The sequence below is a fragment of the Lissotriton vulgaris genome, chromosome 4_1 (assembly GCF_964263255.1).
Source record: "Lissotriton vulgaris chromosome 4_1, aLisVul1.2, whole genome shotgun sequence".
NCBI lineage: Eukaryota > Metazoa > Chordata > Amphibia > Caudata > Salamandridae > Lissotriton > Lissotriton vulgaris.
This window is the reverse complement of record NC_141691.1, coordinates 1,458,554,308-1,458,579,326: the sequence shown is the minus strand read 5'-3', so window position 1 is coordinate 1,458,579,326 and position 25,019 is coordinate 1,458,554,308. Positions and strand designations below refer to the sequence as shown.

General features: G+C 50.0%; 1 protein-coding gene across 3 annotated transcripts in view; it reads left to right on the top strand.

Annotated features, from left to right (window-relative positions):
- The window catches only part of TRAPPC8 (trafficking protein particle complex subunit 8), a 1,294,567-nt gene that overhangs the window by 674,428 nt on the left and 595,120 nt on the right, over nucleotides 1–25,019 (top strand). For all 3 annotated transcript variants that reach the window (XM_086965686.1, XM_086965689.1, XM_086965688.1), the window contains one exon: nucleotides 5,755–5,979. In XM_086965686.1, coding sequence (XP_086821812.1) covers nucleotides 5,755–5,979 — 225 coding nt within the window. The remainder of the gene's footprint in view (nucleotides 1–5,754; nucleotides 5,980–25,019) is intronic.

The window sequence follows — 25,019 nt, the reverse complement described above, 5'->3', positions numbered from 1 at the left end:
ATCACTTTTGGAGCCCCTCTCACAATATTGAGATTTCTTCTTAAAACCTATTGTGCAATCCACCACCACCTACCTCAAGGACACAAAGAGTTTCCTCTCCTTGCTCAACACAATTTCTCTACTGAATGCTTCCTGTTTCCTTGTCTCGATGGATATCGAGAGCTTGTGTACCTGCATCCCGCAGGATGAGACCATTAAAGTGGTCAAGGAAGCATTGGATCATGCGGTGTGGAACTTCAACACCACCCGTGATTTTGTAGTTGATTGTGCCACCCTTGCCCTCAAACGCAACTTTTTTGAACACGATGGCCAGCTCTACCTACAAGCAACAGGAACTTCGATGGGCAGCACTTTTGCCCCATCGGTAGCGGGGCTTTATGTTTATGATTTCGAGTCAAAACACATCCTGAACCCTCTGAACCCATATGGCAACAACATCGCCGTATGGCGACGATACATAGACGACGTGTTTATGATTTGGGAAGGAGATGAGCCCACCCTTTTCGATTTCTGTGCTTGGATTAACACGTGCGATGACCACCTGAGGTTCACCCATGAACATTCCCGGGATGAACTCACGTTCTTGGATGTCACCATCAAGAGGGAAGGCAATCGACTGGAGACCAAAACCTTCCAAAAGCCAACAGCGAAAAACAATCTGTTACATTTCACCAGTTATCACCCCCGGGCCCTACGCGAAAATCTCCCGTATGGCCAGTATCTGAGAATACGGCGAAATTGTAGCACTCTGTCTACATACAAACAACAAGCAAGTGCGCTGACGATCAAATTGGAGAAGAGGGGATACCCGAAGAGGATCCTAAATAAGAGCCAAAAGAGAGCACGGAACCAACAAAGGGAGGCCTTGTTGGAAGATAATCCCCCGCAAGAAAGGAGCGAGATCCCTCTAACATGTGTCACAACATTCAACTCACTATCTAATGCAGTGAGTAAATGCATATCTAGGAATTGGAGAATTATCACCAGCAACAAGGCACATTGGCAAAAACCACTCTTTTCCTACAAAAGGGCTACCAGTCTAAAAGACTCCCTGGTCCATACGTGACAAAGAGAAGATAGCAATCCCAACCAAACACCGAGTGTTCTTAACGCATGGGGGCTACCACCAGTAACGGGACACCACCCTTGCGGCAATTGTAGTATCTGTCATCTGACCTCAGATACCAAATTCCTGAACCTGACAGATGGCACACGCTGGGTCCAACGCAGCCATACTAATTGTAACACCGCAAATGTGGTGTACTTGATTACCAGTAGATGCAGATTACAATACGTAGGGATGACATCCAGACGTGTAAAAACCAGAATATGCGAGCATCGAAGCAACATACGTTGCAAAAAATCAACAACGAAACTTACAGCACACTTTTTGCAAACCAATCACACACCTAATGACCTTGAGTGGACAATCCTGGAGCACCTGGAGAGTAGTTCTGAGTCTTCACTATTCGAGAAAGAACAACGATGGGTGTATCGCCTGGGTACCAATACAACGGGCCTCAATGATGAGATACCGTGGGGCAGTGTATTACGTTGATGGGTTAATGTACCCCCTCTTCCTGTCCCTTTAGACGTGAGGTTACAATTTCTGAGTACCAGCTTGCACATACAGTCACCTCAGACAGGGACACAGTCGAGATCAGTTTGACAGGCATAGATGTAGGTCTGTAAACATGAACACCATTCTGTGTGCTTAAAAACCACCTTCTTTTTTCCCCCCAAGGCTAATATCTGACCACTCTCCTCTTTAATACTTCTTGTTTGAGCGCAACACTACACCATCTAAGCGAGGGACGACCACTTTCCCAGCAGTTGCCCCGTTTATCCATACACTTTGTTCGTAATTTTTATGAAATTCCGAAACAATTAACAACATACATGGTTCATGATAAGAACTTGGACTCACCTCTAGGGTTACGAGCACTAAAACGTTTGTCATGTCAGATTCCTCCTAACATCACTATCCCACGTGGGACCGCCGAGCCAATCACGCTCGTTTTCTTATAACCTGAACTACCCTTAGGTTGCCTACAACTTTAAGACGCGGGCCGTGCCCTTGAGCCACCGACGTCACACATCCACGAGGGCCGGCCGAGCCAATCAAGGTCTCTATGCATTTAAACCGGCCTGCTTACTTCCACTGCACTCCCGGAAGACAGCCGCCGAGTGAATAGGTGCACCGAGGGGAGCCGCGGTCGTTCAAGTAAGTCTCCGCTACCCTGCCAGCCACTTGCACGCATTTGTGATCTTAGAATCACCTTACCCCGTAGTAATCCCTTACGGTCCCCACTATCATCTTTGGTATTTTTCCTTTAGATTAACGCCGCGTGAAGAAATCCCACGCTGTCGTCTCCGAAGGGGCGTAACCATGTCTCCTAGGAAGTGAGTCTTTTCAAACTTCCTAACTTCCATTAGACCTATTGTTGCTCGTAACTTCTCCCGTTTTGAGAGGGAACTTTCCTCTGTGTGTGTGTGTTCTCGTTTCCTTAAACATCTAAGGATAGATACTTTTAAACATCTTCTAAAACTGCGTGTTTTTTTAAAAAAAACTCTTTCGCTCTCTGACTAGAAAGCAAATAGCAAATAGCACATTGCTCGGTTGGAATTGAAAGCTGAGCAATCACCTGATGCCGACCTTATTATAGGGACGGTGTTTGTGGCTAATTTAGGTGCACCCAATTATGGAATCCAAGGTGGCACCTCGATACTGGTGAAATACAAATCATGTATGACACCTATACCATCTCATTTATGAGATAAATGTTGACAACCACCTCTCATTGAAGAAAGTAATCCTTCTTCTTCGTGTTTACGTGTTTGTGGTCTTGTTTGTCTCTTCTCCCGTACAAGTTTTTTACATATCCCTACCAAATTGTGTAGTGGGCAATTGACGGAAAGTAACCGAAAATTTTCACTGTATATATATTTTTCACACTTAGAGCCTCTCGGGAGGGTACGCCTTAGTGCGCGCACACCACCGGAGGACTTTCTTGTAGGTCCTGAAGAATGCTGAGCTAAAGGCAATCAAACAGCTGAAACATGTCGACCAATCCTTGTTTTTGTTTAGGATTCCGGTTCCTTAATTAAGAACCCGGGGAGTCCGCTCACTTTGTATTTAACCAATGCAGGCTTGCCATTATTAAAAATTTTTGTAAAGGCACAACCTTCGCATTTTTTAAATATTGAACACATTTGCACATTCACATTTAGTCACCTCCTAATTTGGGCACTGTTGCACTCACCACATCCTGCTCCGCTGTAACCAGGCGTCTTAGCACGCTGGGGAGGCATTCGGTCACCCCAGCGGGGACCCAATGATGAAGCATGTCACCAACTAGTGGTGAATGAGGGTCCTTCAAACAAGTAAGGTTCTTTTCCCTCCCCCTACCATTGGGTGACCAGCAATCCCTCTGACTTTCTTCTACTGAAGATAACCCATTGGGCTCATATAGGGATTTTGAGACTGTCCCGCTATGTGTATGCACGTGTGTGAGCATTGATCACACGTGCAGCACACAACCATGCTAACTTTTAACTGTCACTAGTTTTATTTTTCATTGCATCACAGTCACTCCTTTGTTGTTTACATACATTTGATCGGGGTACAGGAGTGTCTATGCCCTTCCTCTCCTGTTGATATTGAATACATACACATAAACATTAAAAAATCTGATAAAAATCTGTTATACAGAATAAAAACACAAATCATAATCAATTTAAATGCGTGATCAATCGTGCCCACGTTTAAGCAGTTGATAGGGATACAATTTCTGTTATTGAGAGGATTCAATTTCTTATACAGCTTTCTGTCTATCCCTCTTATTTCTATATTATGGCTTTTCCACGTCTGAGCCTGTGGAAAAGTTGCTTGGTAAACGGACATTGCTGGTTTACTGCCTGTGCTGTCACAGCAGGTGTGATATAACTGCAGGGTCTGATGGTGTCACCAGTCTGTGCTTGGGCGAATTGTCTTGAAAAGTTCCAGATCCAATCATGCACTCTGTGGGGGAATTGAAAAGGTGAGGAATTTGTGGTTAAATGTAGTATCCACTAAAAAAGTGTTAAGAAGGGAAGTAACTTGTTTGCTTGCGTGCCCTTCTAGGTTCCTGCCATCCCCCTTTCTAAGTCACTGGATAGCACCTAACAATTGTTTCTAAAGTTCACAGTCCTCCCATATTGATGCATGTGTATACTGTATCTTTGTTAGTCTTTTGCAGACCGACCAACTTTTTCCATTGTAAATTGGGTACTGGCGCTTTAGGAAATAGGACCAGACCCTAAGAATAGACGTAACAACACAGACCTGACCAAAATTACTGGTGTCTCTTATATTGCCTTGTTGTGCAGGTGCAGGCTCCAGCTGAAGAAGCAGCGTTGGTACATCCACAGGCAGCACCTTTCTAGGCCCTCTTGGTGTTGGATGCTAATTCATTGCTGAGTCTTTCTTGGGGCAATTAAGGAAACACCACTCAAAAGTAAGAGCCCACTTCATTGTGTTGATCAACAGAGGTCAAGAAAATCCACCAAAGTGGAATGCCATTTTGTTATAGCGCCCACCTTCTCTAGGTCTTTAAGGCTCCTGTGGGGGTGACTAACAACATGTGGTCACAGTTCTTCAGCCTCATCACTATCATAGGCCCTTGGTATGGTTGCAACCATAGGATATGATTGCCGCAATCGCTAAGCTGCCATTGGCACTTTAAATGGCACGACAAAGGAGCCGCAGGGTCACCAGCCCTCAAAACCCATCCAGGCAATTCAGGTCCTTCCACAGGGTGCAGTACAGCTTTCTGCACCTCCTTCTTCAGCTCCTAGCAGTCCTTTTTCCATGGCAGCATATTCTTTGTGCAAAGGAACCTCCAGCAGTCCATCACCCTCAACGATTTTTGCTACGTCTCACCCTGCAAACGAGGAAGAGAGACTCCATAATTTGGACTCCAAATAAGCCATACGCTTCTACATTGATCTCACCAAAGAACATTAGGAGGATGACCAGATCTTTGTGGGATTCTCTGGGACAAAGAAAGGAAGGTGTGTAGAAAAGGACTCTGTCACAGTGGGTAGTTCGTTGCATTAATACCTACTACGCACTGGCAAAGAAGTGTCTCCTAGAGGCACAGAAGGCTCATTTCTCCAGAGACAAGGATGCTACTACTGTTTTGTACTTGTTATGGACATCTGTCATGCTGTGCAATAGGCGTCTGTACATAATTTCATGAGGCACTACTGCCTTCACAATCGAGCTGGACCGTTACTGATTTGCATATGGCAAGTCTGTGCAGAGTGGAATGTAGGCCAGGAGCGATTAACAGTGGCTGAGATTAATTCAAGCATTCCTTCCATCACCATGTTCTTGATATTTTAGGCACACCTCACGGAGGAGTCGCAATCCTTAATGGCAGAGGTTTGCAATTCGGGGAAAAAAACTCTTTTTTGTGGCATTGTTTGACCGATGCGCATTTATTTTGTTCTCTTCTGTTATGGCACAGATAACACTGATTGAAAATTCTCCTCGAATTTGTATTGGTTTACAAAAACACTGGCTCAAATGTTACCATTATTTTCGTGTTCTTATGAAAATAAAACTTACTTTTACCTCAGTTGTGGATGTTTTTGTCTTTAACTTGAGATTTGATTCATTTTATTTTTAGAAGAAAATTGTTCTTATCTCACTGGCTAAACATGCGTCACATCAGAAGCATAACCTGTATCTATGTATTTCTCCGTTTTCAGAAGCGGCACGCATTACGTTGTTACTGTCAAGCAATGCAAGTTTACAAAGGAAAAGGCTGGTGTCTAGCAGAAGATCACATTAACTTCACCATTGGACGTCAGTCATTTACACTTAGGCAACTGGACAATGCGGTATCCGCCTTCCGGCACATACTGATCAATGATAGCAAACAGCCAGCAGCTCAACAGGGTGCATTTCTCAGAGAGTATCTTTTTGTTTACAAGGTAAGAGGAGATGTTATTGTTTTAACAATTGCACTAAGCACAAATTGTCAAATCTCTCAAATGCTGAATACCTCTTTGCAATTGAGAGGTTAGTCTTTTTCATATATTAATATGAAAAGCATCAGTGATGCAAATGTGGTAGCTATTGAATGTTTTACATGTACAGAGTTGCAGTTAAAGGGGGGGTCCATCATCACGAAAGTGCTGACTGATTTTTAACAAGCACTGGCAAAGCCAATAGGTCTCGGCTTTGCGACTCTCCGCTAGCTTATTCGTTTGGCTTTCAACACTCTTTCCTGCCGTACTCCGGTTTAAGTGTCAACTGGCAAAAACTTAGCATTTTCCTCACGTTGGCACTTAGAGATCCGCCGGATGGCTTGAGAACTCTACAGTTTGAACCCAGGTGCTTACCCTATCTTGGGATGCAGCTATATCACGATCCTATAGATCTACTGGAGGGGAATTGTTATTGCAGGCCATTCTAACGTTCCACTCCAGTATTGATTTTTGGAAAACCCTGTTGATGGCTTTGTTTAATATAGTAGCTCTCCCCGTATGTTGTATCTTTGGGGTTATTGCCTATCTGGATCCCTTGGGTGACATTTCGGGACATCAATACACTTGTTACTGGATTTTTGTGGGGTGCGGGCCAGAGATGAGCAGTGTTGACCAAATTGCAGCCCCTGGGAGGGAGGGTGGCCTGGATGTTCCCGACTTTGAGACGTACTACTTGGCGGCGCTACTTCAGTGGTTCACACAATGGATTGAAGGCAGGCTTACCCTTCGGAGGACAGTGGGCCCCTTTGTACCGGATTTTCCCTGTTTTATGAGGGTGCATCTCCAGCCTCTTCATTCCGGGCAGAATGATACCACTGAAGTTCGAGTGCTGCACCCCTGTTGGACTCTGAGTCTACGGAAGGCACACAGGCGGCTACCATACTTCCGGATATCACCCTCTGATTTTTAGAGGTGCTTCCAGATGGGGGAGATTAGCGAGCTCTGGCAGACTGGATGGTGGCAGGTGCATTAACGCTTGGGGTCCTATTTGAGGATGGAGCTCTTCTCTCATTTGAGGAGTTCCTCTCATGATATGACCTACCTCTACCCCAGTTCCTTCTCCACTGTGCTGTGACTGCGGCCATTCATAGACATTGGGGAAGTGGCATGGCGGATCCACTCCATACTAAAAGTTGCCAATACTTGGTTCCATTGTCGGGGACTTTTAAGGCAGTAACTTGTCTTTTTAGAATGATACAGGGAGGCCTTATTCTGCCTCTGAAGGCCTTCGAGTGCCTTGAGAGGAGGACCTGTGGATTCCCATCCTGGATGGAGACTGTGGGGAGGAGGGGGAATCCTTCAGTGCATGCCTAAGGTTTCCAGAAATTCCAGATTTAAGCTTATTAATTTTTATGTGCATATCTCGCGCCTGGACGGGTTACCAGACCCTTTGCATTGGAAGGAGAAAAATGCCTGAGATATTGGGAGATGGGAGCTGAGTTTCACAACATGTTTTGGGCATGCTGGAGCGTAGGGCATTATTGGGGAGAAATTACTGGAGTGTTGGCACTGTTCAATGAGAGGGAAGTCCTGTGCGCGCCTGGGCATTGTCTCTTGATTTGGTATCCGAAAACTGCTAAAAATAAAGCAACAAGCAGGTTTCAGGACTTAGCTTTTATTCTTGCAAAAAGAGAAATTGCGTGCAACTGGAAAACCATGAGGAGCCCCAAGGTGGCGGCTTGGAAGATGGAACTGGGAAGATTGGCGAGCGCTGAACGTATGGTGTTGCTGATGGAATCTCAGTGGACATGGCCTGGGCTTCGGAGACATTAGTGGACACCTTGTAGAATCCTGATCCCCCTCACCTCGGAGACAGTCAGGGACCCCCTAAATATTTATGATCCTGTGGGGAGCTGGCCTTCTGTTTGGCTGCAGTTTATGGAACATTGGTGGTGCTGGGATTTCGTGAGGCCACAGTGTGCATAGGGACAGGAATAATATACCGCCCGCGGAAGGATGAGTGCTGGCACCACCCCCACTGATTATAGGACACGTCAGGACACAACTATGTCGGGGTGCGAATATGGGAGGGAGCTGCCTGTGTCACTGGCTTGAACCCTGATTGTTACACATTTTTCAACATGGGTAAGCTACACACAGTATAAGATTGGTTGCTGCAAATTCATACACTTCAATATATCCGATTCAGGCGGGACACTCGGTTTTTGTAGTCAAAAACGGCTTTATATTAGGTGTCTCTAGCCTATAATTGCCTCTGTTTCAATGGAGAACATACATCCCTACTCAAAACACTGTTAAACGCATGAGAACTCAAGAACACAAAGGTAAGAAACATACTGAAGTCTACACGTCGTTGGCCTAGAACCTGCTGGTAAGGCCGTAAAGATAGGTACCACACTACTACACAACCTAATGATCTACATCATAAGGAGTGATAATACTAAACGCAGATGCAACCTGGTTTTGAAAGAGCAGCATATAGCAACAGCCAATTGCGAGATAACGCTGCGATCAGAAGCGCTGCAAGGCAGATATCAACCAGATGTCAAACAGTACAAAGAGACACCTAAAAGAAAAGTAATTCAGATACAAGAAATGGTCATCTGCTTACCAGAACTGAGTAAAGTGAGTCCTCAAACCACAGCATTGGGGGAAGGGGCCCCAGAAGAAGTGCCCGGGTTGGGTTTATGGAGCAGTCAGTACCGGAGATGACACACCAGCACAGCTGCCGAGTGGGACTCAGAACAACTCCAGAGGCCTTCAAAGCTCAGAAAGCTGAGCACGGTGATTGAAATAGTGAAAGGTTGTTTTCCCAATGGAGATAACAAAAGAGGCCACATTTCCAGTAATTATCAAAGATGACCTAGAGGCTGGCACTTCGCAAGGCCTCTGAGATCGTTTTCATATACAGGATTACCAAGCAATGTCAGAAAGAACACTACTTTCCACACCAGTAAGTTCCACCCATGGTTACAATGCCGCTGTCTTCCTGAAACCAACACCATTCGATACCGCCAAGAAGTAGAATATTAGCGACCGATTTACTGCGTGGATAGAAACATTGGATGATTTCATGGATGGGCCAGAAGAAACAGATAACAAGATCATCAAACACCGTGAAAATCTAGCTGGGGAAGGTGTAAAGAAGTCCTAAAGAAAATGCTTTGAGTTCACTAAATTGCACACCGTCAAATCAAAGAAGCCTTGAATCTCAAGTTCAATGCCCAAATGGCCGGCAAATCCAATGCCGAATGTAGATTACAGAAGGTACATTTTCAGGCAAGAACGACAAAGTTGGTGAAACAATCGAAGAATTTGTTTAGAGACTGGATACGCTCATCAAACACTAAGTTTAAAGAACTTAATGATGAGGAAGCTATAAGTCTCCTAGTTATTGACGGTTGCATGTCCGGTTTATCCAGGAGATGAATGCTGAGAGAAACATCAGTCTGGAGTGAGTTCTCATGGCTGCTAAAGCTGAGCAGTTTACTATCGACATGCTGCTGACATGGACGCTTGAAGTGCCTAGAGTGAGTCACTCATGAACATGAAAAGTAAACCAAAGCACGAAACAGAAGGACTCAGAGTGAAGTCTCCACAGAAAAAGTTGTGCTTCAGGTGTGTTTTTTTGTTTCAACACAAAGGTAAATGTCCCACCATTCGACAGGTATTCAACGGTTGTGGGAAGGAGAACCATTTGGTGATGGTTTGCAAGTTGAAGAAAAAAGTAAGTGCGTCATGGCGCTAAAACAAAATGGCCTCCCTAATGCTTCAAAAGCAATGATCGGTGAACACCCACAAGGCCAAGCGGCCTTACCAATTGAGGCAAATGTTCACCAAACGATGTCGATAGTCATCTAAGTCATCGTCAAAAAGGTCTTCAATTTCAACATCAAGTGAAAGTCAAGACGGTTGTCGTGCAATGTTTTTGTTCTTTAAAAATTATTTTTATTTGCATTTTTAGAACCATATAAACATATCAAGCATGTCACATAAGATCGTCCACCATACCCTGCCCCACCCCCACCTACCTTCCACCCTCCCCAGAGGTTCACTGAACATTGCACTTCTTGTGGATACAGTGATGTACATTCCAACGCTGTGTCACCCATAGTCATCCATATCTCCCCCTCATGTGCCGGGACAGCAGGAAGGATATTCCGCTCCCTATCAGAGCCCCCCGTCTAGACCATAGTATCGTCTCCATTTCCCCCACACTCTACTAAACTTCTTGGGACAACCTCTAGCTTTATATATGACCCTCTCCGCTGCCATGAAGATGTCTATACCCCTCCTCCATTCATCTAGGCTTGGGGGGGATAGGAACGCCCCAGGCCCGAGCCACATCCCTCTTGGCCACCACTAATGCCAGCATTAGGAAAATCACGTGTGGGGGAGTCAAATCCACCTCATTTGTTATGCCCAATAGAACCAGTTTAGGCTCCACCGGAGGACCGCTTCCAGTATGTCGCCGAGCTCCCCCAGTACCTTGGCTCAGTATTCCTGTATAACCCGGCATTCCCAGATAGTATGATAAGTTTCCCTCCGCACAGCCATAGCGCAAACAATAAGGGTCGCTGGCTCACCCCATCTGGTGTAAGCGATGTCTTTCATAATAGAACCTATGGAGAATTTTATATTGTATGAGTTGAAGTCAGGACTTTATCGCAACATCCCTAGGGTGCATCAGGGCCGTCTCCCAATCGAGTGTGTCCATCTCTCCCAGGTTTGACTCCCACGTAACTTTCAGTATCTGAAAGAAACACGTTAGTATTAGATTCCTTACCTTAGAATATCCCCAGGCGCCAGACTGGATCCGGAAACTTTTTGCGTAGCAATACCCCTGCGCGTCGTTAGGCGTCGTCTCCAGCTCCGCGTCCGGCGTCGGCGTCGTCTGCGCCGGTATGACGTCGTCGGAATACTTAGACGCCGCCTATGCGCGCTGACGTCAGTTCTCTTTTTTCCGCGCCAGCTAGCGCAGATCCGGAGAAGCTCTACCCCTTAGTCACTTTTTGACTAAAACTTTTTTGATCATTTTTGATCTTCTTCGAGTCGCTCGACTCTTCAGGTGCCGGTAGGGATGCCCGGGTTCAAGCCCTGCTCGAGGTGTAGTCGACTGATGTCGAGTACCGACCCCCATCGCCGGTGTCTGCAGTGCCTAGGCCTCGACCACGACGACCGTTCATGCTCCGACTGTCGAGCTCTGACGTCGAAGGCTAGGCGGGAGCGGTCCCGCAAGCGGCTCGAGCTCTGGCAGTCGGCCCTGCGCCATTCGAGGTCCCTGTCCCATGGGAGGTCGAGGGATCGGTCGCGGGAACGGAGCCCTCGCAGCTCCGGAAGTCTGCATCGGTCTTCTGGTTCCTCCTCAGGTAAGAGGCATGAGAGGTCGGAGCGGCATCATCGCTCCTCCGACCGCCCCCGGCGCTCGCCCGACACGGCCGGGGTTTTGGGTGGCACCGCCCACGCGGCTCCGCAGTCGCAAGCGCCGCATCCTGCCCCATACCTTCGGGTCCCTGAACAGGTTGCGACGCCGGAGGAGATCGAGCGGTACCTCACGGCCATGAGGTCGCTCTCTTCTCCACTGGACCCCACGGCGCCTTCGGGCCCAGTGGGTCCGGTTCCGGGGCCTGGCGGGTCGAGTGCTCCGGCACTGACGTCGCAGACGGCTTCGGCCTCGGCGCTGCCGGCGACTTCGGTCCCGGCGCCACAGGCCCCGGCCGGATCCGGGTCCGGGTTGATGCCGGTCGACCTCACGACCTCACCGGCGCCGTCCACAAGGGTGTCACCACCGGCGCCGACTTCGGTCGACGCCGGCCCCAGTTCTTCTGTCAATCCCGTTCAGCCGTCGATACGGCCCCGTTGGGCGCCGTACGAGACGGCTTTGGGTACATTCTACTTTAATGAACGGGCCCCAATTGTTGATCCTGGCTACCAGGCATTGGGTGAGGAAGAGGACTGGGAGGGGTCTGAGGACCCTCTGACAAAGGAATGTCAGGACCAAACGGACTGGACAGAGGAGCTTGGGGAAGCCAGCGGCCTGGACCTCTCTCCAGACACTGGTTTTGTCTCCCCTCCAACCGTGGCTACGGAGGAGGGGGCAGCCTATAGCGTAGTTCTGATGCAGGCGGCTAAGGCCTTACACCTTACGCTCCCCTCAGCGGCCGTGAGGACTAATCTCCTCACCGAGGTCCTCAAACCGCAGTCAAGCTCTGTCGAGCCTCTGCTGCCGTTCAATGAGGCCTTATGTGACGTTCTGCTGGGCACCTGGTCCAAGCCTGCCTCAGGACAGCCTGTGGACAGGAACGTGGCCAGACTCTACCGCCTGGCCCCGGGTGACCCAAGTTTCCTGTCGACCCATCCAACCCCTGAGAGCCTGGTTATCCAGGCCTCTAACTCCCAGACCGCATTCCCGTCGGCACCTCCCGACAGGGAATCCAAGAGGTTCGAACAGTTTGGCCAGAAGGTGTTCTCGTCCCTTAGTCTGGGACTGCGGTCAGTCAACACCACATGCCTCTTGGGCCGCTACACCCACACCCTGTGGGACACGGTTGCGGAAATGCTGCCACAATGCTCTGAGGAGGTCAGGGCTAAACTCACCCAAGCCCTAGCGGAGGGTTAAGATGCGGCACGGTACTCTATCCGGTGCGGACTGGATACCACCGATACGCTAGGCAGAGCGATGGCCACGACAGTGGCGGTGAGACGCCACGCCTGGCTACGGTGCGCCAATTTTTCGGCCGATGTCCAGGCCACGCTTCTGGACATGCCGTTTGATGGCCGTCGCCTGTTTGGCGACCACGCGCTTGAGCGCTTTAAGGACTCAAGGGCTACGGCCAAGTCCTTGGGCCTCTCGGCCCGCGCCAGCAAATGGGTGCCTTTCGCTCTTTTCGCGGCCAAGGAAGGGGCGCCCCCAAACGGACCGTCAGCCACACGCCGCAGCAGACTGTCCAGCGCGGTGGCGGCCGTGGGAACCGCCGGGGAGGTGGTCGGGGTCCCAGGCGAGGCCAGTCCGCACCCGCTCCCGCAGCTCCCGCCTCAAAACCTTCCGAGTTTTCAGGCCCATGTGACGCCGGTGGGGGGCAGGGTCCGCCATCACCTCTTCCACTGGCGCATAGTCACATCGGACAGGTGGGTGCTGCAAATCGTCCGAAGGGGCTACTCCCTCCTCTTCGAGTCGACTCCTCCAGCCATGCCACTGCAGTACCACCGCGTGTCGGGGGACCACTTGCAACTTCTGCAAGAGGAAGTTATGGCCCTCTTGGCCAAGGGGGCCATCGAGCGCGTTCCTGGGCCAGAAGTAGGGTGTGGTTGCTACTCCGACTACTTTCTGGTCCCCAAGAAGGGCAAAGGGGGCCTACGCCCTATCTTGGACCTACGGAGCGTCAACGGCTTCCTCCGGAAGGAGAAGTTCAAGATGTTGACTTTAGCTCAAAGTCTTGACTGCCCTAGACCCGCAAGACTGGATGGTGGCGTTGGACTTGCAGGACGCCTACTTTCACATCCCCGTCCTGCCAGCGCACCGACGTTACCTGCGGTTCACAGTAGGCCTCGAGCATTTTTTAATTCACCGTGCTCCCCTTTGGCCTCACAAGCGCCCCACGGGTGTTCACGAAAGTGATGGCGGTGGTCGCAGCTCATCTGCGCAGGTTGGGGGTTTCAGTCTTCCCCTACCTCAACGACTGGTTGTTGAAGGCGGGCTCGCCCCAGACAGTCGTCAGCCACCTCCAGATTACGGCGGATCTCCTGCACCAGCTGGGGTTTTTCATCAACGTGCCAAAATCACACATGTGCCCCTCTCAGAAGCTCCTCTTCATCAGAGCTGTACTGGACTCGGCGCAGTTTCGGGTTTATCCTCCCGAGCAGCGAGTCCGGGATATTCAGGCTTTGATTCCCATCTTCCAGCCGCTATCCCGGGTTTCGGTCAGGTTGACGCTGCGGCTCCTGGGGCTGATGGCTTCCTGCATCCTTCTGGTGCATCACGCCCGGTGGCGGATGCGGGCTCTGCAGTGGGACCTGAAGTTTCAGTGGGCCCAGCATCAGGGCAACCTGTCCGACCACGTCCTGATCTCGGAGGGCACTGTGAGACAGTTGCAGTGGTGGCTCACGGACCGCGATTGGGTCAATGGCAGATCCCTCTCCCTTCCCCAACCGGAGCACGTGGTTGTGACGGACGCGTCCCTCCAGGGCTAGGGAGGCCACTTGGGAGAGGCGGAGATCAGAGGCCTCTGGTCTCCGGCGGAGTCCCAGCTCCATATCAACCTTCTGGAGCTGAGGGCGATTCGTCTAGCACTGAAAGCATTCCTCCCCTTCGTTCGGGGGAGTGTAGTGCAGATGTTAACGGACAACACCACCGCCATGTGGTACTGCAACAAACAGGGCGGTGTGGGGTCCTGGACCCTCTGTCAAGAGGCTCTGCGGCTCTGGCAGTGGCTGGAACATCAGGGCGTGACCCTGGTGGTTCAACACCTGGCAGGTTCTCTGAACGCCAGGGCGTACAAACTCAGCCGACGGTGCTCGATGGATCACGAATGGCGTCTGAACTCGTACGTGGCGCAAGGCATCTTTCTGCACTGGGGAGAGCCTTGGTTAGATCTATTCTGATAGATACATCTGCCGTGTGGATTCCTCACCTTGTGAATATCCCCCTTGCGTCAGCAACATTCAAAAATTATTTTCGTAGCCTCGCGCCGACGTGGACAGGACGTCACAGAGAGACGGCTCCGCTCGCGACTCCGCTGACGTCACCGACGCCTATAATAGGCCCACGCCGGCGTGATGACATCAGTTCTCTATTTTCCGCGTCGTCGACGCTAACGGTTATCGGGAATCTCTGTAGCCAACTGGTACTTTGTTGCCATTTTGTTGCAAATTTCTGCTTCTTTGTATCCTGTCTCTTCGACAATGTCATCCAAGAAGACCGGCTTCAAGCCCTGCAGGGAGTGCGGTAAAATGATGTCGATTACCGACCCGCATGATTACTGCATCTGGTGTTTGAGTTCCGACCATGATGTGGAAGATTGTTCTTCTTGTCTGAAGATGAACCCGAAGGCCCTGAGGGAAAGAGAGGCCAAACTCCTGGTTGCGAAGATGAAGGCTGGGAAGGAGAAATCGTTGAGGTCTCGTTCTCGAAGGGAGAGGTCGAAGTCGAGGTCGAGGTCTGGTTCTCGAGAGAGGTCGTCTTCGAGGTCGGCATCGGATCATGTTTCGAAGTCGAAGAAGAAACATAAGAAGAGGAGACATGAGTCCCAACGTCGTTCTGGTAAGGAGTCGGGCTCGAGGTCGAGGTCACCGAAGAAGGTACGTTCGAAGGTGGTTACTCTGGAAGTCTCTGAGCCTGAAGGTGAGGCCTCCCCTTTGGAGTCGCATTGGCGTTCTCCCTCTCCAGCTCCGAATCCTTCTCCGGCTCCGAATCCGTCCCCGGCGCCGTCCCCGGCCCGTGAAGAGGAAGAGGCTCGGGAGGATGTGGGTTCTGCGCCTGTTGAAGAGCCGAATCCGATCCCTCCTCAGGACCGGCCTGATGGTTTTCAACCGCCCTTTCCTGCCCCAGGCCAGGACCCTTCAGCGTTTCTTAACGCTATGTATGGCGTCTTCTTAAGGGCGTGGTACCCCTCTGGTGCACCTTCGGGTCCCATGGGTCCTTTGGCTTTCAGCCTCGGAGTTCCTCACTCCTATCCTCCGGCTCCGTTCATGCCTTACATGCCGGCTCCGACGCCGCATTGGCAATTCCCGGCTCCGCCGAAGTAGTCAACGCCGATTCCGCCGTCGCCCGCTCCAGATAGTCCTCGAGGGCATTCCTCGGATTCGATACCGGCGTCGGCCCCGAATCCGTCGGAGCCGCAGGTGGATCCGGCTGCGAGGCGTGTGAAGGAGAGGTCCAGAAGGGAAGCTCAACGCCTTTTGGAAGAGCAAAGGTACCTTGATTCACATTCTGATGTGGAGGAAGGTGAATTGGAGGAGAGCTGTTTTGAGGAGTTGGCAGATTCAGGAAGTCTTGATTTCTCTCCAGAGTGGGAGTTGCCCTCAGGCTCTGGTGCTCCTTTTAAGGATATCCAACCTTACCATCTGGTTATGAGGAAGGCTGCTGAACTTCTTCAATTGACTTTGCCAACGGTGGAGTTTAAATCCAATATCCTCACTGAGGTCTTGCATTCTCCGAATTTCGTGGTTGAGCCTTTGCTTCCATTTAATGATGCCTTGACGGATCCCATTATGGAGGTGTGGAAGAAACCATTGTCGGCTCCTGCGGTTTCTAAGAGTGTTGTGAGAAGATACAGGGCTGCACCTGAGGACCCGGCTTTTCTGTCTTCTCATCCTTCGCCAGAGAGCCTGGTCATTCAAGCTGCCTGTTCTAAGAAGAGTCTTAGTGCCTTTCCTCAGGTTCCTTGTGAAAAGGAAGCGAAGAAACAAGACCAGGTTGCGAAAAAGACCTTTTCTTCGGCAAGCATGGCGTTGAAGTCAACTAATGCCACTTGTCTGATGGGGAGATATGTCCATGCCCTGATGGATTCTTTGCGTGTCCTGGTTCCAAAAGTCCCTGATGCCAGCAGGAAGGATTTTGAGGAAGTGATCTCTGATACTCAGGCGGCGGCTCGCCAGGTTATTCAAAGTGGTCTGGACACTGCAGACTCTGTGGCTCGTATCTGTCGCCACTAGGAGGTCAGCCTGGTTGAAGTCCTCAGACTTTTCGGCTGATGTTCAGGCGACTTTGCTGGATCTTCCTTTTGATGGTTCTGGACTCTTTGGGAAGAAAGCGGATGCGGCCCTTGAGAGATTTAGAGATTTAAGGATTGCAGAGCGACAGCTAAGTCTTTAGGTCTCCAGATCAGAGGCTCTTCGACCAACAGAAGGTTCAGGGGCTTTGGTCGCTCCTTTCGGAATTTCCGGCAAGGCCAACAGCAGCAGCAGCAAAATTCTATGTACAGATCGTACAGGGGAAAGCAAAGAGCGCGTCCTCGTGGACGTCAGGCCTCTTCCTCCTCCACCTCTTCCAACCCCCCTGCCACAGAAAAGCAGCCCTAGATCCGCTGTTCAGGATCATGTGGGTCCGGTTGGGGGTCGGCTTACCCATTTTCTACAGGATTGGGAATCGGTTACATCAGATCTTTGGGTTCTCAATCTTGTAGAAAATGGGTATGCCCTTCCCTTTCGGGAATTCCCTCCCAATTACCCTCCTTGTCAAGGCTTTTGCACCGAGGAACATCTGTCTCTTCTGAGGGAGGAGGTGCTAACTCTGTTACGAAAGGGTGCGATAGAGGTGGTCCCAGAGCAGGGAAGGGGTCAGGGATGCTACTCCCGGTATTTCCTGATTCCCAAGAAGGATGGCAGACTTCGTCCAATCCTGGATCTCAGGATCTTGAATCTCTATCTGAAGCAGGAGAAATTCAAGATGCTCACCCTTGTTCAGGTTCTTCAAGCGCTGCTGGAAGGAGACTGGATGGTGTCGCTCGACTTGCAGGATGCGTATTTCCACATCCCAATCCCGAAGTCGCACAGGAAGTATCTCCGTTTTACGGTGGGATCGCAACACTACCAGTTTGTGGTCCTTCCGTTTGGTCTTACTACTGCGCCTCGAGTCTTCACCAAGGTGATGGCGGTGGTGGCAGCTCATCTCAGGAGGTCGGGGATACCTGTGTTCCCTTATTTGGACGACTGGCTGATCAAAGCGGAGTCGTCAGAGAAGGTGCTCCATCATCTGCAAGAGACAACTCAGTTGTTGTTCAGGTTGGGTTTTTCGATAAATGTACCCAAGTCTCACCTGGTGCCCTCCCAGCACAACCTGTTCATAGGTGCGGTACTGGACACTACTGTTTGTTGTGCATTCCCTCCTCCTCAAAGGATTTGCGACATTCAGGAAATGATTCCTTTATTTTTCAATGGAGCGGTCGTTCCAGTCCTGAAGGAAATTCGCCTGCTCGGTCTGATGGCTTCTTGCATTCTGTTGGTCAACCATGCACGCTGGCACATGAGGGCACTCCAGTTGTGTCTCCGCAGGCAGTGGTATCAGCACAACGGAGATCTTGGGGAGTCAGTGAGGATCTCCAGAGAAACTGCAGCGGATCTGTCTTGGTGGAGCGTGGAAGGCAACCTGTCGCAAGGAAAACCTTTTAATCTACCTCCATCGGTGGCCGCGGTGATAGCGGATGCATCCACTCTAGGGTGGGGTGCTCATCTGGGGGATCTGGAGGGCAAGGGTCTTTGGTCTCCAGAGGAAAGGTTGCTTCATATCAACCTTCTAGAGTTGCGGGTGATACGTTTGGCGATCAAGGCCTTCCTCCCTTCCCTTTGCGGTCGGTCGATCCAAGTCCTGACGGACAACACGACTGCGATGTGGTACATCAACAAGCAGGGAGGAGTGGGGTCGCAGTGTCTCTGCAGAGAGGCTCTGCGTCTCTGGTCCTGGGCTCAGGACCACGAGATTTGTCTGATGGCAAATCATCTGGCCGGAGTTCTGAACGTGCGTGCAGACAGTCTCAGTCGGCAGTTCTCTGCCGACCATGAGTGGAGGCTTCACCCGGAGGTGGTTCGTCACGTCTTTCGGACTTGGGTGATTCCTCGGGTGGACCTGTTTGCCACTCGCGAGAATGCTCACTGCCCGTCATTCTGCAGCCTCCAGTATCCGATGCAAGGAGCCTTGGGGGACGCGTTTCAGTTGAGTTGGGGAAATCAACTCCTTTACGCGTTTCCTCCCATACCCTTGATTCCTCGGGTTCTGAGGAAGATTCGCCAAGACCGGGCCCAAGTTATATTGGTCGCCCCGGACTGGCCAAGAAGGGTGTGGTATACAGATCTACTCCACCTCTCCTCTCACCCACCGCTCCGTCTCCCTCTCAGGGCAGACCTTCTCTCTCAGATGGAGGGGCAGGTTCTACACCCCCACCTCCAGACATTGCACCTTCATGCCTGGAGATTGAGCGGGGCAACCTGATTTCCTATTCTCTCTTGCCTGACGTGGTGGATGTCATCTTGTCATCCAGGCGTGACTCCACTAAGACTGTCTATTCATATAGATGGTCAAGATTTGTCACTTGGTGTGGTGAGAATGATATTGACCCTTTAAGAGCCCGTTTGTCTGATGTTCTCTGGTTTGCTCTTTCTTTGGCGCAGCAAGGGCTTGCTGTTGCCACGGTTAAGGGCTATCTTTCGGCGCTGTCAGCTTTTATTTGTTTGCCTGACCAGCCCTCTCTTTTTAAGTCACCTGTAGTTTTAAGGTTTTTGAAGGGTCTCACTAACAAGTTCCCTCCTACTCCTTTTATTGTGCCTCAGTGGGACTTGAATCTTGTCTTGACCTTTCTGATGGGCGTTCCCTTTGAGCCTCTTCATAAATGTCCTATGAGGCTTTTAACCTTTAAGGCAGTTTTCCTCGTTGCAATAACCTCGGCAGGGAGGGTGAGTGAGCTTCAAGTTCTTAGTTCCAAGCCCCCGTTCCTGACCATTCATGCTGATCGGATGGTTCTAAGGACCAGGGCTGCTTTTCTTCCTAAGGTGGTGACTCCTTTCCACCTTGGTCAATCCATTACCCTCCCTACCTTTTGTCCTCCCCCGCACCCTTCCAAGGAGGAGGAGAGGTTGCACCGTCTGGACCCCAAAAGGGCGGTGTCTTTTTATTTGGACAGAACTAAAGACTCTCTTAGATGACCAGCTCTTCGTTGGATTTGCTGGCTGCAAGAGAGGGAGAGCGGTCCATAAGAGAACCTTGTCAAGATGGATCGTTCTGTGTATAAAGATCTGCTACTCTTTGGCCGGTAAGGAACCTCCAGAGGGTATTGGGGCTCATTCCACTAGAGCTAAGTCGTCAACCTCAGCATTGGCTAGAGGTGTTCCTGTTGAGGACATTTGTAGGGCGGCAACTTGGTCTTCCCTCCACACTTTGGCGAAGCATTACTGCTTAGATACCGAAGTGAGGAGGGACGGCCACTTTGCACGCTCTGTCCTTCAGGATTTCCTGGTTTAGAAGAGTGGACACCCTTCTCCGGGAGTGGGGACTGCTGTGGGACTCTATTCACAAGGTGAGGAATCCACACGGCAAATGTATCTATCAGAAGAACAAGTTACTTACCTTCGGTAACGCTTTTTCTGGTAGATACTATACCTGCCTGTGGATTCCTCACTGACCCACCCGCCTCCCTGTTGTCCACTCTTCTTTACCAGAGTTACTGTTATTTATTGTTTATATATTGTAATGTTAAGGAGTTGTTTCATTTGCTTTCTTGCATTTACTTCACACTATGTGGTTTCTCCTTCGCAATTGTGTATTGTGTATACTATGTATATTTCTACTGTCATTGGTCTGTCCGTGTGCCTCGATGGCACGGAAAAAAGGGCGGAACTGATGTCATCTCGCCGGCGTGGGCCTATTATAGGCGTTGGTGATGTCAGCGGAGTCGCGAGCGGAGCCGTGTCTCTGTGACGTCCTGTTCACGTCGGCGCGAGGCTACGAAAAGAATTTCCGAATGTTGCTGACGCAAGGGGGATATTCACAAGGTGAGGAATCCACAGGCAGATATAGTATCTACCAGAAAAAGCGTTACCGAAGGTAAGTAACTTGTTCTTCGCCACCGAAGAGAACGCGCAATGTCATCAGTTCTGCGCGTTGGAATTTCCAAGGCGGCACTCGCTCGGCGATGCATTTCGTCGCGAGTGGAGTTGCGGTCTGTTATACGCCTTTCCGCCTATACCACTTCTGCCCAGAGTGCTGAAGAAGATCAGGCGCCACCGGGCCCAGGTAATCCTTGTGGCTCCGGACTGGGCTTGAAGGTACTGGTATCCCGAGCTACTCAACATGTCAGTCGGTCCCCCGATCCGTCTGCCTCTTCAGGAGGACCTTCTGTCGCAGCAGCAGGGGACGGTCCTCCACCCGAACCTGTCCAGTCTCCACCTCCATGCTTGGAGATTGAGCGGCGGCAGTTGAGGCCATTTGACTCGCCTCCTGAAGTTTGTGATGTTATTCTGGCAGCCAGGCATCCCTCCACTAAGTCGGTATACGCCTGCCGGTGGAACAAATTTGTGGCATGGTGCACAGCAAAGGCTGTGGATCCCCTTTCTGCCCCTCTTTCTGAAGTTCTTCTCTTCCTTCTTTCTCTTGCCCAGCAGGGCTCTGCTCTGGGCACTCTCAAGGGCTACCTTTCTGCCCTTTCAGCCTTCCTAAGGCTACCTGATCAACCTTCTTTGTTCAAGTCCCCTATAGTAACTCGTTTTCTGAAAGGCATCACACACGTTTCCACCTGTGCCTTTTGTGATGCCTCAGTGGGACTTGAACCTCGTTCTTACTTTCCTGATGTGCGCTCCCTTTGAGCCACTTCACTCTTGTCCTCTCCGTCTTCTCACCTTAAAGACGGCTTTCCTGGTTGCCATCACCTCTGCCAGAAGGGTGAGTGAGCTCCAGGCTCTATCTTGCAAACCTCCCTTCCTGTCTGTGCATCCGGACAAAGTGGTGTTGCGTACAAAACCATCTTTCCTGCCCAAGGTAGTCTCTGCTTTCCACATCTGGCAGTCCATCACCTTACCCTCCTTCTTCCCGCCTCCGCATCCTTCAAAGGATGAAGAGCGGCTCCATCGTCTGGACCCAAAACGTGCGCTTTCATTCTATGTGGATTGCACACACCAGTTCCGGGTGGACGACCAACTCTTTGTTGGCTACGTGGGTGCGAAGAAGGGACGGGCGGTGCATAAGCGGACCATCTTTTGGTGGGTTGTCTTATGCATCAAGGCGTGCTACTCCTTGGCTAGAAAGGAGCCTCCAGTTGGGCTGAGGGCCCATTCCACTCGGGCCACGGCGGCTACTACTGCCCAGGGTCGGGGAGTCCCCCTGCAGGACATTTGCCGGGCGGCAACGTGGGCCTCGCTGCACACCTTTGCGAGGCACTACTGCCTGGACAGTCAAGTCCGGAGGGATGGCTTCTTTGGACGTTCTGTCCTCCAGGACTTCCTGGTGTGAATATTGGTTCGCAGACCCACCACCGGGGTTGGTATTGCTGGGGTATCTATTCTAAGGTAAGGAATCTAATACTATTGTGTTTCTTTCAGATGAACAAGTTACTTACCTTCGGTAACGATATATCTGTAAGAAACATTAGTTAGTATTAGATTCCTTACCGCCCCACCCATCCTCCCCGTTCTGCGAACTGATACCTAGGGTAAAGGGTTTTTTTTTGCACTTTCAGGGCCCTAGTTTCTTGGCACCAGTGTTGGTTCTACCATGGCTCTGCGTATCTGGCGCGGAAAAGCTGTGGCTAAGAACTGACGTCAGCGCGCATAGGCAGCGTCTAAGTATTCCGACGACGTCATCCCGGCGCAGACGACGATGGACGCGGAGCGGGAGACGACGCCTAACGACGCGCAGGGGTATTGCTACGCAAAAAGTTTCCGGATCCAGTCTGGCGCCTGGGGATATTCTAAGGTAAGGAATCTAATACTAACTAATGTTTCTTACAGATATATTGTTACCGAAGGTAAGTAACTTGTTCTTCACCAGTCCGTCCGGCATGTTATTGATCAGAGTTTTATATGTCAAGGAGACTATTTTAGTTTAGACGTGCTCCTGCAACAAACGCCCCTCAAGCGGAGCGTACTCCGGTAATGGCCCTGAGAGCGTCGCCTCCGCCCTCCAGGCGTGGCGTACCTGCACATATTTCAGGTACTGCATGTGGTGTAATCCATATTCCACCCTCCTGCGCCTGGAAGGACTTCAGAGCTCCCGGTTTCATGAGGTCACCCAAAACTGAAATACCAATGTCCTCCCATCTTTTAAACCCTTTCAGTTTATGTAGCTCCTTCAGCCATGCACAATGCCATAGCGGGGTTTGTCTCGAGGGTTTGTGGGCCCAGCCAATCCTCCTTGTCGCCCTTTCCCACAGCTCCACAGTCACACGCGTCGCAGAGAGTAGTCTTTCTTTTCCCGTACCGCCATATATGTAGTGGAAACATGTCCGACACGCCATTGTCGCCCTCTCCAGTCTGTACGTGGGATGGTCCGCTAGGACATGGAGCCAGTCGTTTATTGGCGACAAATGTTCCGCCCAGTAATATGCCTCAATGTTGGGTAAGGAGATCCCCCCATTGTATTGGTTCCTCTGAAGTGTCTCTGGGCTATCGTGGGTTGTTTCCCCAGTCAGAGCAGCGCCTGTAACCCCTCATTTATCTCTTTAAAAACCTGATGGGTGAGGGTAAATACTCATTCTGCACTGCGTATAAAAACCGCGGCAATGTTATTATATACATTGCCGCGCGACCTAGAATCGTGAGGGGGAGGGTCTTCCATCTGGCCGCATCGTCAGCGAAGTTTGCAAGGAACCGCTGGATATTTCTCTGATACGAGGTTGAGCGGTCCTTCGTCATGTAGATCCCCAGGTATGTAAACCTCTCATCCGTTACCCGAAGCGCGGCAGGCTGAGCAGGCCCTCCGCTTTCCCCCTTGGGGCTGTGTAGTACTGACTTATGCCAATTAACTGTATAGCCTGAACGAGAGCCATATCGGCCCAACATGGTGAATAAACGCAGGACCGAGACCTCTGGCTGGGTGACGCATAGGAGGATGTCATCCGCTTTTTGCGAGATTTTTTCCTCGAGTTCATCACTCCGGTCAGTTTTAAACCCAGTTATCCCTCTGTCCTGTCGTATTGCACGCTCCGCTATTTCTATGGTAAGGGCAAACAATAGCGGTGACAAAGGGCACCTCTGTAGGTTCCTTCTCCTTATGGGAAAGTCCCTTGATATCACCCCATTGACCTTAACCCTCGCTCGTGGGTCAGTGTAGAGAAGGTTCACCCATTTCCTAAACTTCGGGCCGAAGCCAAACTTAATCAGCACACCATCCAGGAAGGGCCAGTGTACTGCGTCAAACGCTTTTTCGGCGTCGAGAAATAAAAACACATCACACACTGCCATCAACCAGTTGTGGGTCCTCCTCAAATTGTGCCTAGTCGCCCTGTCTGCCAGGAAGCCAGTCTGATCCAAATGTACCAGATCTGGAATCACCCTTCTCAGTCGCAACGCCACAATCGTCGGCAGGAGTTTAACCTACGTGTTCAACAGGGAGATCGGGCGATAAGACGCACACTCCCCTGGCGGCTTACCCTGGGCTGTCGTGCAATGTTGATGTAACTTGTGCTTGTTGGACTGGCCGCTTGTGATGAAAAATGCAAGTCAAAGAAAATTCGACATAAAAAGCACCAAAGTCATTCAAACATTGTCCGAAGATTACACTAAAAGTAATTAGTTACTCAGTAGCTTTTATTATTAACAGTGGTGCATTGATAAACAAAATGCCTTAGGAGAAATACAATGAACTATCTACATTGCTACAACATACGCCATTGTAAGCTAAAGTGTATACATGGACTGTATCAACGCCATTAAAAGTCAAGGTTCATGTGAAGTCACGATGAAACACAAGAAAATGAATGTACAAGCATCCATTCTTTATATTACCATTTAAATATAAAAGTTGGGGGAAAAAAGTCTCTCTATGCTGATATGAGGTTATATACCTCAGACCCAATTAACGCAATTCCTCTCATTTATAACGCTGCTGATCAGTTTGGGCAAATTTCTGGATATCAGATCAATCAGTCTAAATCTGAATGTATGACTTGGAATATCACTACTTCTACCCCAATTCCAATTTTAAAACATGAAATAAGATATTTAGGGGTACAAATTACGCAGGAAATAGAACAATTGGCTGATAGAAATTTGATGAAAATTGAGAGAGAGGCTGCCGAATCGCTCAGAAGTTGGGCATTTCTTCCCCTGACTTTAATTGGGAGGGTTAATATTATTAAGAGGATGCTGCTCCCTAAATAATTTTCCTGTTCCAGAACATCCCGCTAGATTTTAAAGAAGCCAAGCTAAGTAAAATTCAAGCTAAATGGAATTCTTATGTATGGGCTTTCAAGGGCACAAGGATTGCATGGAAGAAGCTTCGTAGAAAGAAAAGCAAAGGAGAGCTGTGTGCTCCAGATTTGAAAGCCTATGCCTGGACTTAGTTAATGAAGGCGGGGTAATGCTATTCGACATTACAGAGA